Source organism: Thalassophryne amazonica, chromosome 13 (assembly GCF_902500255.1).
Source record: "Thalassophryne amazonica chromosome 13, fThaAma1.1, whole genome shotgun sequence".
In the NCBI taxonomy this organism is placed as follows: Eukaryota; Metazoa; Chordata; class Actinopteri; order Batrachoidiformes; family Batrachoididae; genus Thalassophryne; species Thalassophryne amazonica.
Window position 1 is genome coordinate 48,594,671 of NC_047115.1, and position 17,406 is coordinate 48,612,076.

At 35.7% G+C, this 17,406-nt stretch overlaps 1 protein-coding gene across 1 annotated transcript in view; it reads right to left on the bottom strand.

Annotated features, from left to right (window-relative positions):
• The window catches only part of LOC117523030 (neurexin-1a-like), a 976,202-nt gene that overhangs the window by 848,429 nt on the left and 110,367 nt on the right, over positions 1 to 17,406 (bottom strand). Inside the window, exons 3-6 of the mRNA XM_034184449.1 lie at positions 10,294 to 10,311; positions 2,194 to 2,223; positions 897 to 908; positions 502 to 549 (exon numbers count right to left, since the gene is read on the bottom strand). Coding sequence (XP_034040340.1) covers positions 502 to 549; positions 897 to 908; positions 2,194 to 2,223; positions 10,294 to 10,311 — 108 coding nt within the window. The remainder of the gene's footprint in view (positions 1 to 501; positions 550 to 896; positions 909 to 2,193; positions 2,224 to 10,293; positions 10,312 to 17,406) is intronic.

Here is a 17,406-nt window from a genome sequence, read left to right on the forward strand (position 1 = left end):
GTGTGTGTGTGTGTGTGTGTGTGTGTGTGTGTGTGTGTGTGTGTGTGTGTGTGTGTGTGTGTGTGTGTGTGTGTGTGTGTGTGTGTGTGTGAAGAACTAAAGTGACACAAAAGGTAGCACATTTGTGTCCTTGGAGATTCTTACAGCTGAATAACTGACAAACAACTGTGTTTGCTCACACAGCAAAAGTGGAAAATCTCAGACGGAGCCTTACCTGTTCAGATGATGTCTCACAAATATGAACAGTAGTTATGTAGCATAACACCATATGGATTAAAGGAGGAAAAACTCTTCAAATAATTTGCAATAATAATAGCAAATATCGAATGAAATTGCAAGCAAAACTATGGGAAACTTGAATATCATAAATTTATTTATTTACTTTTTCAGTACATTTAGTTGTTAAAAACACACTGACATTCAGGTCTCCCATGCTTCAAGAAGCTGATGAGAATGTGCACCATTATTTTAATAACAATTAAGAAAGACTGAAAGTTTTACCTTGAATGCTCAGGAGGGACCTTAGAAGCCAAGCTTCTCCTCTCTGCCCTGAGGAGGAGAGTCAAATGGAAAAGATCAGAAGTCCACTTACCCCACAGGGAGAGGTGAGGATCACAGCCCGGACGGGAGGCCCGCATCGCTATCATTAGGCCTGCAAACCCACAAACTATTGTGTTCATGTGAAACCCATGCATCAGGCAGAGGAAAAAATAAAAGTGGCACAGCCCAAACAGGTGAATGCAAAGCATAGGCAACACCTACCTTGAAAACCTTTCATTATTATTGGACGAAAACCAATAATAAAAAAAGCCAATGACTTAGCACACTTCATACAGTGTGACCGTATTGCCAAAACCACTGCTGTCAGTTTAAGGAACTGAGAGAATTGCAAGTACCTTTAGTTTTACCTATGAGATTTGATGAAATGTTCCATGATGAAAGCAGATTCCAGACAAAAAGGGAGAACAAAAGGAGACACCGATAAGTGTCAGATTGGAAAAAAGACAGAGGACAGGAGAAAGAGGCTTGACGGCTGCATATATGTGCAAAAATATGAGCAATTGTGTATCGACAGAGGGACGAACAATGAAAACTGGATTAAGAAAGTTATGTAAAACTCTGTGCTATGAGAATATAATGTAGTCAAACAAATGGGGTGGTGAGGACAGACAAAAAAAAAAAAAAAAAAATCAATGAGGATAGAGGAGGATTCAATTAAAATCTATGTTAGCCGTTTTCCATAATCATGTGCTACGTACATGCTAATAGTGTTAATATACATGACCAGTTAGTAAAGCAGCTAGGACCACTACCATTGTAAAACCTCTACCCAAACAATGTTACCCCAAAACATAATCAAGACATTCCCAAAAATAAAAACTGACCTTAAGCCAGATATTCAACATGGCCTCCAAAATGGGCACCAAAGTAAGGTTTTGTTTTCCTCCCTTAAAACAAATTCAACCACATTGAGGACTTCATTTTCTAAAAAATCCATGACTGCAAGGTTTTAGTCAACAATAAGTCCCTGTGAGTCAGTATATTTTAATTAATGAGTTTTAAATTGAAAATGGCAGACAAATGACCATTTTCCAGTCAAATAAGTGATTGAAGGAGCAGTAAACACACCTCAATGTATAAAAAAAAAAAAAAAAAAGCAAAGTGTACTGTTTACTATTCTTATAGTATATACAGTAATTAATAATGAAAGCATGTAATACTTTTTTTTTTTTGGCCATTTTGGATGTGGTATTGAATATCTGATTTGACATTCGTGTTTATTTTTGGGAATATCCAGATTGTGCTTTGGGATCATCTAAAGTATATATAAATGCTCCTGTGTTTTCATGTGTGGGACGGGGGCCTAGCTCCTCTACTACATTTGAGCCACGGTATTATAAATGAAACAGAATATACAGGTTGTAAGAGTAACTAAAAATAAACTAATTATGGAGAGAAATCATAGATACGCAGCAGAGGCGGCACAGAAAGCCAAATTATCTTTAAAAAGTGTCATACCAAAGGGGGTGGTGACTAGGAGAACAAAAATCAAACAAGTTCATTAAGATAACAGCCCATATATGAAGCTTCAAGCCTGAGCATCAGCAGTTAGAGACACACACATTTTGGAGCAGAACGGGAGCTGAAGAGGACAAAATGGAGGGATGACGGGAAAAGGAACAGAGCCCATACCTTGGTCGCCCATCATCAGGTGTGCCAGACCTTAAAGGAAAACAAGAGCACAGTCAGCAGAGAACAAGGGATCATGGGAAGCTGTGTGACACCGACATGCAGGCATCTCTTTCACAACAGATGTCTGTGTTACCGAAGGGTAGCGGGTGAGGGAGAGTGGAACAGAGGTAGAGAGTGGGGGGTCGTGGGAGCAGACAGGCTTAGCATGATGAGCATTCGACCAACCAAAATGGTTTCAATGCATCATCAGCTACTTACGAAACATATTTCAGAAATCTACAATCGGGTTTGAGGACCATTTTCCAAGATGACAAGTATATCAACCCAACATCCAGTCAAACAAATGCATTCTTTCAGAATAAAGCCAAATTATAATATACAGTGTCCTCCTCAAGTATTGGAACACTTGGTATTTCACACATTTTGATTTGTTTATGCCATTTCAAATACAAAAAAAAAAATAAATAAATAAAAATTACTAAAATTATCTTCCTTAAACTCAAACTGAAATCAAATTTCTACAATTTGAAATAGATCAAAAATATAAAAGCCAAGATGATGGGATGCATAAGTAATGGAATACTTTGTTATTATAACTGTAAATAATCAGCTTTATTGCCAGCTCTCTTCAGCCAAGTCAGGGGATGGATACATGAACATTTCCAAGTCACTGAGATATGTCTTGAACATTATTTACGTCAATTATAAAGAAATACAAACAGTATGTAACTCTATGGTAAATCTGTATGGAGTCGATAGATTAAAAAAAAAAAAAAAACAGTGATGTGCAAAAAGAGATGAGCGTGCCATACTGTTTGTATTTCTTCACATGTAATTGATGTAAATGAAGTCCAAGAGATAGAGTGATTTGGAAATGTTCATATATCCATTCCCTGACTTATCTGAAGAAAACTGGTAATTAAACTGGTTACTTACAGGTATTAAACCAAACCATTCCATTACCTATGCAATCCGTCATCTTGACGTTTATATTTTTGAATAATTCTTATAAAGTTGTAGAGATTTGCTTCCAGCTTGAGTTTAAAGAAGATAATTTTAGAAATGTTTATTTTTGTATTTGAAATAGCATAAACAAATTAAAATGTGTGAAATAGCAAGTGTTCCAGTACTTTTCGAAGGCACTATATATTATATCATAAAAAGCTGCACTTGGACCTTGAACTCTGCATATAAATACAAGCAAAATTGACACACTTTACTGGAAATGCACAATTAAGCAAAGAACTAACTTATGCGAGTGTTGACTCCATTTCAGGAGGTAAGCTTGTCCTTTACTCATGTCGTACACAGTTAAAGTAAATTAAAGCATTTTAATAGTACATCTAAATTTATAGCACATCTTATAGTATTCGCTTAAAAAGACACCATTATGCTGTAACCCATTATGATATTTAATTTTATAAACGAAACAAAAATCTTTTTATATCTCTCATTTCATTAATTTTAACTTATATTTCATTAGAAACCATTGCTCAGAGGAAAACTAATTTTAAGACATTTATTTACATTTACATTTATTAATTTGCATTGGAATAAATCTGCATTTTTAGGAAAGAACATGCCCTTGAAACCACTGTAATTCTTTGTTTTTGCTCATTTTCAGCAATACAGGTCCCCTTTAGTAATGTTGGATTGGTATAAGGGATTCACAGCACTGTTATTATTTGTGTACTATAGGGCAGTAGGATGAGGGCACTCCAGTTACATTGTTTTTAATATTACATTTGCAAATATGTAATATTAAAATCTCAAAGTTATACTGTTCAAACTGAAAACCAGTCTACTCACCATTGGGTGATAGACAATAATATGTGCAACATGAATGGACTGCATTTGTACTGTTGCTTCTTTGGCAGCTGGCTAAATTATACAGATGTCATTGCAGGACAATTTATACTTCAGTAGCGCAAGAATATATAAAATGTGATTCAGTATTTTAGCTAATAATGGAGGGTAAATATTGAGTAGACTTCTAATAATGAGATAACTAGCTATGATGGCCACTTATCAGTTGAAAGTAAATAAATATCCAAAGGGAATGTATGTGCAAACATTGTTTTAACTGACTAAAAATTCTGTCAGCACGTTTTCATACCTGTTAGGGCAGAGTTTTATAAAATGAGATGATACACTGCAGCTGTAGGAGCCGTGACCATAAACTAGCATGGATGGTATTCTAAGTAGTTTGCAATAATAGCTAGTTAATCAGCTAGCATGACTGCAAGCAATTTAAGTAAAGTTAACAAAGTGATGTAACGCTGAAGAAATGCATGTGGGCTATGCCTAGTTTGCACAGGATGGTGTGACCAGTTTAGGGAATTCCTGTGTTCAGCCTTACCTTTCTTGGGGCAAATAGTCTGGCAGTGTAATAATGATAATCTATTACTGGGTGATTCTTAGACTACGGGCACTTATTATGTCCTTTGATCATATTGTATGAAAAACAGAAAAACGGGGAAATTTCACACTTTTATAGTTATCTTTACAATGAAAGTGTGTTAAGAAATTTGTTCTAGTAGTCTATGATGACTTTTTCACCTTTTTTCAGCATCATTATATGCAAATATTGCCGTTTTGTGCTTCTCCCACACCCAGACTTTTGATCTTCAATGATAAAAATGTTTTAATATATCTCTGAATAAAATATCAGTAAAATAATCAAAACATAATTGGGGTATTCAATGTCATACAACTGTTGTGATTTTTTTTAAACAAAATGTAGTTGTCCCACACTATTGCCGTAATTTTCACCACAACACTGTAATGTCCCTAAACAGTTTGTATGAAAGATTGTTTGGGTAGTTTCTATGGAGATAAACAGTGACATCAGAGCACATGTATATAGCGCCAAATCACAACAAACAGTTGCCCCAAGGCACTTTATATTGTAAGGCAATGGTGTGGTGGAAATTACATTTACAAGGCCAATAGTGCCCGTAGTTAAAGAATCATCCTACTATTAGTCTACAAAGTTTTTTAGCTCAGTCCACATACAACCCCTGGCAAAAATTATGGAATCACCAGCCTCGGAGGATGTTCATTCAGTTGTTTAATTTTGTAGAAAAAAAGGAGATCACAGACATGACACAAAACTAAAGTCATTTCAAATGGCAACTTTCTGGCTTTAAGAAACACTATAAGAAATCAGGAAAAAAAATTGTGGCAGTCAGTAACGGTTACTTTTTTAGACCAAGCAGAGGGAAAAAAATATGGAATAACTCAATTCTGAGGAAAAAAATATGGAATCATGAAAAACAAAAGAACTCTCCAACACATCACTAGTATTTTGTTGCACCACCTCTGGCTTTTATAACAGCTTGCAGTCTCTGAGGCATGTACTTAATGAGTGACAAACAGTACTCTTCATCAATCTGGCTCCAACTTTCTCTGATTGCTGTTGCCAGATCAGCTTTGCAGGTTGGAGCCTTGTCATGGACCATTTTCTTCAACTTCCACCAAAGATTTTCAATTGGATTAAGATCCGGACTATTTGCAGGCCATGACATTGACCCTATGTGTCTTTTTGCAAGGAATGTTTTCACAGTTTTTGCTCTATGGCAAGATGCATTATCATCTTGAAAAATGATTTCATCATCCCCAAACATCCCTTCAATTGATGGGATAAGAAAAGTGTCCAAAATATCAACGTAAACCTGTGCATTTATTGATGATGTAATGACAGCCATCTCCCCAGTGCCTTTACCTGACATGCAGCCCCATATCATCAATGACTGCGGAAATTTACATGTTCTCTTCAGGCAGTCATCTTTATAAATCTCATTGGAACGGCACCAAACAAAAGTTCCAGCATCATCACCTTGCCCAATGCAGATTTGAGACTCATCACTGAATATGACTTTCATCCAGTCATCCACAGTCCACGATTGCTTTTCCTTAGCCCATTGTAACCTTGTTTTTTTTCTGTTTAGGTGTTAATGATGGCTTTCGTTTAGCTTTTCTGTATGTAAATCCCATTTCCTTTAGCGGTTTCTTACAGTTCGGTCACAGATGTTGACTCCAGTTTCCTCCCATTCGTTCCTCATTTTTTTTGTTGTGCATTTTCGGTTTTTCAGACATACTGCTTTAAGTTTTCTGTCTTGACGCTTTGATGTCTTCCTTGGTCTACCAGTATGTTTGCCTTTAACAACCTTCCCATGTTGTTTGTATATGGTCCAGAGTTTAGACACAGCTGACTGTGAACAACCAACATCTTTTGCAACATTGCGTGATGATTTACCCTCTTGTAAGAGTTTGATAATCCTCTCCTTTGTTTCAATTGACATATCTCGTGTTGGAGCCATGATTCATGTCAGTCCACTTGGTGCAACAGCTCTCCAAGGTGTGATCACTCCTTTTTAGATGCAGACTAACGAGCAGATCTGATTTGATGCAGGTGTTAGTTTTGGGGATGAGAATTTACAGGGTGATTCCATAATTTATTCCTCAGAATTGAGTGAGTCCATATTTTTTTCCCTCTGCTTGGTCTAAAAAGTAACCGTTACTGACTGCCACAATTATTTTTCCTGATTTTTTATAGTGTTTCTTAAAGCCAGAAAGTTGCCATTTGAAATTACTTTAGTTTTGTGTCATGTCTGTGATCTGCTTTTTTTCTACAAAATTAAACAACTGAATGAACATCCTCCGAGGCCGGTAATTCCATAATTATTGCCAGGGGTTGTATACACAGTAAAATCATCAGTGTAAAACTAACACTGATAGTATGGTCCTAGGGACCATATGTGCACTGTCAGTGTTAATTTAACACTGGTGATTTTACTGTGTAGTAATCAAGTCAGCATTGTGAGTTATAGCGGAAGAAATAGGCTTTGAAATATCTCAACTGAAAAAGAACTTTTGATCACTACTTGAAATTGGTGGTCTGACTGAGAAACAAACAAAATGTATCTAAGCAGAACTGAAAGACTCATTGCTCTGATGGTGCTCAACAAAAACAACTGCAGAGTCAATGTAAATAATTAGCTCACAGCCTACTGAAGACTTCTGCATGAAGATTAAGTAAAATTACTGCCAACAATATAAAACAGATTATATCCAACAACTGATGTCATGTCAATAAGCATTAAGCATTTTCGAAGAAAAAAAAAACACATTGTTGGAATCAGCACATCAATTCGGTAGTTTTGGGGTATAAACGAAAACTCTCACAGTTGTAGCTTGTCCAGTCTTAAAATTTTAATATGACTGTGCTTCAACTATCAAATTTGTTACACATTTTATTTATTTTCTTATTGTTTCATGTTCTGTATCATAATGACTAACAATAATTAATTCTAAACACTCTGGTACAGGAGGTGGTGTATGTACCTCTAAAGCTTGTTTGTGATCTGCCAATAAACACACAAAAGACATTTTATTTTTATTTAAGGCAAGCACCTTAAAGCACTGATTCATGATGGACTTAATCATTGACATATCTTGGAAAAGTCATCAGTCACTACTATCACATAGTGCAATGGTATTGGCTAAAGTTACCATGACCAAATTGGTTCCTTCAGAAACATTTTATAACAAACATCTGTCATAAAATAGCTTGTTGTGTGGTTAACCAGCCTAATGGACCATCTGAGTGGTGCATGCTACATTTTCCTTGCTATTGAGTGAGGTGGGAGCTTAAACAGAAAGCCACTACATCAAGAGCACTGCTGTTGCTGTCGTCACATGGATGCATACACACATACAGACCCACACATGGAAGGCCATTTATGTATAGATAAATGTTACAGCAGTGTGAAAAAGGTTTGGAACCTTTGAGATTTTACACATTGAAGTGTTTTATTACACAAAATTTAAAACAAACAAAGAAAAAACAGGGGTATTTGTATTAAAATTTCTAAAATAATACCCCTTAAACTAAATTATGACAAATATCTGTAATGTGACCCAATGTAAAGATAAACATTGAAGGGAAAAAAGGAATACATGTGTGCGTGACTGTTAGTATAACACAACTAAATTACCACATTTAAACCAGCTTTCTTTAGACAAGTCAGGGAACAGGGAAAAAAAAAAAAACATTTCCGAGTAACTGAATATTTTTTGGACTTCACTTACATGAATCATTTCAAATAGCATAGTACTTTATGATAAACCCAAGAAGGAAATGAGTGAAAGAAGCCACCAAGAGACCCATGACAATATTTATTGGATGCCGTGACTGTGAAGAGGAGAAGAAATTTCAGCTAAACGTTTGTTGAGCTTTGATTTAACCAGTTTGTTTTTTGTATAGACAAGTTGTCTCCAAGCATTTGTTGTCCAGGATGCAAGGCTGTTGCATTGTAAGGTAGATGTGTTGACATGCAACACCAGCATATGCTACCAGACCTGAACTTAAAATAAATAAATAAATAAATGTAAAATAAAAAAAAATAAATAAATAAGACTTAACAAAAAATTTTTTTACAACACTCGATGTATGTTCAACAGATGTTTATCAATATAAGCTACACGTCACTACTTTATAAAGTGGATAGTGTATGTCAAAATAATAAAAATAAAAATAAAAATTATTTTTAATAAAAATCTGAAATTGATAATGTTTAGTCATTTTTTCACTGATATTTTGTGTCAGAGTTGGTATGCTTTCAGGACAATAGCAAAAATTTTCAACTGGACCTCAAACACAATGTCACTTTTCTGTGACATTGGTTTTCTATTATTCAACCATCAGAAGCCACAACAACCTGATGGAAAGAAGAAAAAAAAATACCTCCCATCATCTTATATTATGAATTATCAAGATTAGAAGTGAATGGTGTCAAGTGCAAAATATACATATAATTAAATACAGGATATAATTAATAAGAAATCAAAATGTATTAAGTTAAAAACACTAATGAAAAATGCAATTTATAACCTTATGTGACAAATACTGAATATGCACAATATAGTTTAATCCCAGCAGGTTATTTTAGTAGTTTATTAGAATGTAATACTTCTGTTGCAACTAAAGTGTAATACTGCACAATTCTCTTGATTTTGTTGTTGAGACCATCAAATCTTAAATTTGTTCACATCCCATGTAAAAGTAAAATGCATCCATAAAACAGCTGGTATCTTGGAAAATCTGCAGACTGCTACTGATGCATGAATGCAACGTATCAAATATTACGCATATTACCACAGTGAGGTGTGTGATGTGTTCAGGCATCATTATCCCAAATCCATGAAATAGGATGAAAAAAATAACATTGGGATTTGTAGCATACAGAGCCCTGGAAGTGTCATCGCAAAATGTTTTGCATATGGAGAGAAGGTGAGCACCTTTTATTATATTGTGCGCTTATTTTATTACATTGTGCACACGTTTTATTATATTGTGCACTCATTTTATTATATTGTGCACACATTTTATTATATTGTGCACACATTTTATTATATTGTATGCACATTTTAAGCATCGTTCTACTTAAACGTGGCCACAATTTGTAAAACGTGCACTCAATTATTCAATATTGTCTTGACACATAAATGTTGACTATTAGTCACCAAACCAGGAGACAGTGTAATACATTTCCCCATTAGAAATCGATCTGGTCAGGGTATATCGTCATGGTTTGGGCGCACAAGGACATACAGAGAACTCCAGCTGCCCAGCATGGAGCAGCTTGTGATCTGGAGTTTAAGCACATTAAAAAGGATGCTGAGGGCGAAGCGTCTCCCCCTCATGAGTATGACAGTTTAGCTCATATTATGGAGTTCATTTTGAATGAAAGGGAAACGTGCACACGTTTTATTAATTTGAGGGCTCAATTAAAGGAAAACGTGCACACAAATTATCACGGCCAGGAAAACATCCGCACTTTTTATTAATTTGAGAGCACATTTTATTAATTCATGGGCTCAATTAAAGGAAAATGTGCACAAATTTTCATGGCCAGAAAAAAAAATCACTTTAATTGACCTCTCCCGGTTTCCATACTAGCACTTAAATAGCAATGAAAAATCCAACATGCCAATTAAAACATTTTTTTTGTCTAAAAATTTGAAGGGGCTGAATCATGTCAGTGTGAGTCATATAAAGTTTAGTAATCATGTAAACCGAATGCCAAGTATACCCACCTTCAGTATAGCTGTCTTCTGGAAGCACAGACAGGCAAAGAGAAAGAGAGGAAGACATTCATTAAGCAGCATGCAGACCAACACTGGCCATTGCATGTTGTTGCCATGCAAGGCATTAAACATCACATGCAAGTGACCTATTGCAACATCTGCGGAGGAAATGCCTTTATTTTGTTCTTTCAGTGACCAACAACGCAGGACTGAGCTGTAATTGAATGGGTTATTCTCGTAATGTGCATCTAAAGTAGTGCAGAAGTATTTGTACAAAACCTGACTAATGATCAGCTGAAAGACTGAGATCACATGACTGAAAGAAAACATGAATCTTGTGATAGAAAAAGGGCTCATGTTCCTCTTGTGCTTATTAAATTATTATTCTAACCACAACTATTATTTCTGAATGTTAAATCCAAAATTCAGAGGATTACATACAACACATTGTGTTTAACTTTTTGTATTATATCATGTGAATTCTCCAGGGGAATCCTTTTTAAATTGAATGAGCACAGAACTTCAAAATATTTGAAGTAACCTAAAGAATTTTGGTTTTCACAGTTTTGTTGGTGGTTCGTAAAAACAGACATCTCTGTTTAAAATTTGAAGAACTGGATTAATTCTGAGGTTTAACGTGCTGAACGTTAAGCTTCATATTCAAAGAGCTGAATAAACCTTTTATGTTTTTGATATGTTTTTAAACATACGGCGGACTGTAACTTTTTGGAATCATAATTATTAGATACAGGTGCTTTTCAAAAAAATTGGAATATTGGGAAAAAAAATCAATATTTTGTGACACTTTTATATATATGTTCTAGACTCATTACATATAAATCCAAATTAGAGAAGCTTGAATCTTTGACTGGACTGGGTTGTTTGACGCGAGGACATTTCGTTTCTGATCGCAGAAGCAAAATGTCCTCACGTCAAGCAACTCAGTCCAGTCAAAGATTCAAGTTTCTCTACTATGGAAACCACCTGGACAACTGAGAGCCTTCACAGAAATATAAATCCAAATGTTTCAAGCAGTTTAAAAAATGATAATTATGTGCTACAGCTCACAAAAGGGAGAAAAAAAAAACTATAAAGTCAATCAAAAAGGACTGATAATACAGAAATGTCAAACTTCTGAAAGTATGTTCATGTGTGCTTTCAATACTTTGTTTGGGTTCTTTTTTAATTCAAGCATGGAGGTGGTCAGTCTGTGCCACTGCTGAGGTTTTGTGGAAGCCCAGGTTGCTTTGATAGCACCTTTAACTTTGTTTGTATTCTTGGGTCTGGTGTCTCTGATCGTCCTCTTGGCAGTAACCCATAGATTCTCTAAAGGGTTCAGGGCAGGCAAGATGGCTGGACAATTAAGTGCAGTAATACCATGGACAGCAAATCATGTTACTTTTCACTTGGAACGGTGGTGCCAAATCTTTCTAGAAAAGCAAACCAGGATCTCCTTAAAGCAAGTCAGTAGATGGAAACATGACATGCTCTAAAATCTGGTAGACGGCTGTTTTGACTCTGGACTTGATAAAACAGTGGACAAACACCAGCAGATGACATGCCACCCTAGATCACCACCAACTGTGAAAACTACACACTGGACGTCAAACAGCTTGGATGATGTGACTCTACTTTTCCTCCAGAGTATGGGATCTTGATTTCCAAATGAAATACAAAACTTACTTTCATCTGAAAAGATGACTTTGGACCATCGAGCAACAGTCCAGTTGTTTTTCTCCTTACGTAGCCCAGGTACGATACTTCTGGCATTGTCTCTAATTGAGGAGTGGCTTGACACTAGGAATGCAGCATTTGTAGCCCATTTATTGGACACATCTGTGTACGGTGGCTCTTGATGCACTGACTCCAGCGTTGGTTCACTCATTGTGAAGCTCCCCCAAGTTCTTGAATTGACTATGCTTGACAATCTTCTCAAGGCTGCAGTCATCCCTGTTGCTTGTGCCTTTTTTCCACCCAGAACTTCCCATCCTGTCAACCTTCCAAAATATGCTTTGATTGAGCACTCTGTCAGCCAGCCCTTCCAGCAACGACCTTCTGTGGTTTACATTCCCTGTGGTGTCAGTGAGTGTCTTCTGCACAAGTGTCAAATCAGCAGTTTTTCTACTGACTCTACCAATATGTACTGAACCGGGCTAAGAGGTTAATTAGGGAATAATCCTGTTGCGTCTGATGATTTGTGGGCTTTCATGCTGGTTATACGGTTGCAAATAGAGCTCTGCTAACGCATCACGGGTAAAAAGGAGTTTTAAAACAGCTATTTGCAACCATAAAACAGCATTAACGTCCGCAAATCATTTTTTTCTGTAGGTAATTCGGTCAGCGAGGCTTACCGTCGACTTGAGCCGAGGCAGTGTCACTCCAACAGCGGTCAGGGCGCTGAGTAATCCATCAAATGTGAAAGGTAATTCTGTATCAGAATCCACATCACTTACTTATGGTAGCTTAAATTCACCCATTTAGGCGGCAGCACAAGACTTTCTCTCGCTCTCAGCTAACAGCGCAAAAAGCTAACAGCATGCGCAGCCGGTGTTCTGTCGAACTGTGCATCTCGTTGCATAAATCGACATTTCAGTGTCCCGACAATATTGCACATGCGCATTTGCAATAGAGGACGGGATGACATTCGACAGGAATGACATCTCGTCAGAACACCAGTCAGGGCACGGAGTAATACATCCAAATGTGGAACGGTCAAATATTTTGCAACTGTTACCCCGATATTATACGGTCTGAAATATCACACGTTTAACTAATCAGATTTGCGGAAAAAAAAAAGTTAGGATTAGGATTAGAATGGTATTTATACTACATAAACAAGGGTTAATCAAAGTTCAAATAAAATATTCCAATATTTTGAGACTTCAATATTTACTACTTAAATTATTATATTAAATCATATTACTTAAATTATTATTATATTTTTACTACTTAAATTTTTTTGAGCTGTATGCCATAATTATCAAAATTAAAGTGAAAAATGCTTGGCTTGAAACAACTGAGTTTATATCTAATGGATATAGACATACACACACCCACACACACACAAACATTACATATAATCAATCAATCAATCAATTTTTTTTTTATATAGCGCCAAATCACAACAAACAGTTGCCCCAAGGCGCTTTATATTGTAAGGCAAGGCCATACAATAATGATGTAAAACCCCAACGGTCAAAACGACCCCCTGTGAGCAAGCACTTGGCTACAGTAAATATATATAAATATATAAATATATAAATATATTCTAGAAAAACTGACAAAAACATTTAACTTTTTAATGATATTCAAATTGTTTGAGATGCACATCTATATTAAAGGAAATGTCACTTGTACAGTGTCCTATAGACCACAGTGCAACTGTTGAAATGCATGGTGAGGCAAAATAAGTGAAACTGAAATTGAGGTAATAATGCCTCTGAGCTTTGGTTATGGGTGCTCTAGTGTTACTGGGACTCTGGTCAGGTGATTCTGTCACATTATTGAATGAAATGGCCAGTGAGCACACACAAAAAGGGATTATTCTCCAAATGGAATTGTCCTAAGAGGAATTCTGGCAATCCATGTGAGATTTACGCGAGTGAGAAATGCTGCCGTGAAAAATTTTCACTCTAATGAAGCACATACAGACGAGTTATAAAAAACAAGGCCACTGAAGATCACGCTTGTGTTAGGGAAATAAAGTGGTTTCACCTAAACACACACACATACAACCCCTGGCAAAAATTATGGAATCACCGGCCTCGGAGGATGTTCATTCAGTTGTTTAATTTTGTAGAAAAAAAGCAGATCACAGACATGACACAAAACTAAAGTCATTTCAAATGGCAACTTTCTGGCTTTAAGAAACACTATAAGAAATCAAGAAAAAAAGATTGTGGCAGTCAGTAACGGTTTCTTTTTTAGACCAAGCAGAGGAAAAAAACATGGAATCACTCAATTCTGAGGAAAAAATTATGGAATCACCCTGTAAATTTTCATCCCCAAAACTAACACCTGCATCATATCAGATCTGCTCGTTAGTCTGCATCTAAAAAGGAGTGAACACACCTTAGAGAGCTGTTGCACCAAGTGGACTGACATGAATCATGGCTCCAACACGAGATATGTCAATTGAAACAAAGGAGAGGATTATCAAACTCTTAAAAGAGGGTAAATCATCATGCAATGTTGCAAAAGATGTTGGTTGTTCACAGTCAGCTGTGTCTAAACTCTGGACCAAATACAAACAACATGGGAAGGTTGTTAAAGGCAAACATACTGGTAGACCAAGGAAGACAAAGCGTCAAGACAGAAAACTTAAAGCAATATGTCTCAAAAATCGAAAAATGTACAACAAAACAAATGAGGAACGAATGGGAGGAAACTGGAGTCAATGTCTGTGACCGAACTGTAAGAAACCGCCTAAAGGAAATGGGATTTACATACAGAAAAGCTAAACGAAAGGCATCATTAACACCTAAACAGAAAAAAACAAGGTTACAATGGGCTAAGGAAAAGCAATTGTGGACTGTGGATGACTGGATGAAAGTCATATTCAGTGATGAATCTTGAATCTGCATTGGGCAAGGTGATGATGCTGGAACTTTTGTTTGCTGCCTTTCCAATGAGATTTATAAAGATGACTGCCTGAAGAGAACATGTAAATTTCCACAGTCATTGATGATATGGGGCTGCATGTCAGGTAAAGGCACTGGGGCTGTCATTACATCATCAATAAATGCACAAGTTTATGTTGATATTTTGGACAATTGAAAGGTTGTTTGGGGATGATGAAATCATTTTTCAAGATGATAATGCATCTTGCCATACAGCAAAAACTGCAAAAACATTCCTTGCAAAAAGACACATAGGGTCAATGTCATGGCATAGGGTCAATGTCAATGGCCAGATCTGATTTGATACAGGTGTTAATTTGGGGGATGAAAATTTACAGGGTGATTCCATAATTTTTTCCTCAGAATTGAGTGAGTCCATATTTTTTCCCTCTGCTTGGTCTAAAAAAGTAACCGTTACTGACTGCCACAATCGTTTTTTCTTGATTTCTTATAGTGTTTCTTAAAGCCAGAAAGTTGCCATTTGAAATGACTTTAGTTTTGTGTCATGTCTGTGATCTGCTTTTTTTCTACAAAATTAAACAACTGAATGAACATCCTCTGAGGCCGGTGATTCCATAATTTTTGCCAGGGGTTGTATATACATACATACATACACACACACACACACACACACACACATATATATATATATATATACACTCAACAAAAATATAAAAGCAAAACCTTTGGTTTTGCTCCCATTTTGTATGAGATGAACTCAAAGATCTAAAACTTTTTCCACATACACAATATCACCATTTCCCTCAAATATTGTTCACAAACCAGTCTAAATCTGTGATAGTGAGCACTTCTCCTTTGCTGAGATAATCCATCCCACCTCACAGGTGTGCCATATCAAGATGCTGATTAGACACCATGATTAGTGCACAGGTGTGCCTTAGACTGTCCACAATAAAGTTAAATAAATAAATAAATAAAGTTTTAGATCTTTGAGTTCATCTCATACAAAATGGGAGCAAAACCAAAAGTGTTGCGTTTATATTTTTGTTGAGTATATATATATATATATATATATATATATATATATATATATATATATATATATATATACACACACACACAAATTGTACTTTGGTTTGTTTTCATGATTTCACAAAAAAAAAAAAAGATTTCAAGAAGATGGAAACAGAAAAAACATGTAATGCCTCACAAATGGGATTATAAAAAGTACAGCAAAAATAATCTGTCATTAAATCAGCTCATAAAAACATAGCCAGCGGCACTCAGTCTCAGCTGCCATTTCCAAATATATTCCTACCTCATTAAAATAGTTTCTCTGTCACATTCATGTGATTCATTGACCAAAAACTTACCATTGCCACTGGTTCCCCTTCCAATTCAGTCCCCATGCACAGAATAAATCCTTATCTTCATTTTGTGAACAAATTAAAGGGCAACAATAAAGTTCACTGCTTCAGTCAATTAATATTATAATGAAAATTGAGAATCAATTTCATTTAACAGTTGGCTTTTCAAATGGCCAAAACATAATGTGTCATTTTTTTTTATATTATCATTAGCAACATTATTTGTTCAAACGAGTGATGCACTGCTGTGTGCAAATTAATTAATTTATGTATAAAATGTAGGGAATATGGTTCCATATTTCAAAGGACTTAACATGCACATGAAGGAGAGAGGATAGTTTGAAAATTCAATTGTCATTTGTTCACAAAATGTTTGCTTATGAAAAGCTACTGAAAAAGCATACTGACGAGGTAAGCATGAAGCTGATAGATGCAAACTGACCAATGATAAAAAAAAAAGGTAAGAATAGAAACTGTTACTGATGTAAAGAGCCCAGACATGAGTGGCCTCACACAATTTGACAGGAATGTACACAGAACTAATTTTCTAATTATGATTAGTTAGATATTTTATTTATCTCTGATTGCATTTCATAATGTAATAAGGGACCTGTTCATAAAGTCAATGTGTTTCTTTTGTTTGTATATTGCATAAAAGGCATGCGAGGTTACTACACAATGAGAGTTGCATATTCCCTTCCTCTGACTAATAATTAAAAACTATTTAAATTCACACTTAAAGGTGCACTTAGAGGATCATAAGCATATTATAACCATAACCATTCAATCATCACCATTTAATCAAAGTTTTCAGCAAATACTCTTCTGTTTAAGGGTACATTCATGTATATTACTGGAGATAATTGTTTGTTATACAGACTATATATCACTGGTGATGCTTGTACTGTTTTGCTAAAGAGACAATGTCCATCTTCAGAGTAAAAGAAAAAGTAAAATTCAGGCACAAAATCAGTGGTAAGCAAACTGACAGGTAGCTGACCATATTCCTTCAGACAACTTCATACCAACAACGTATCAAGAGTTACTAAGTAAGTAAGTAAGTAAGTAAGCTTTATTTATATAGCACTTTTCACAGACCAAGGTCACAAAGTGCTTCACACGATATAAATAGACAATAAAAACAACACATACAAATATAGAACAATAAAATAAGC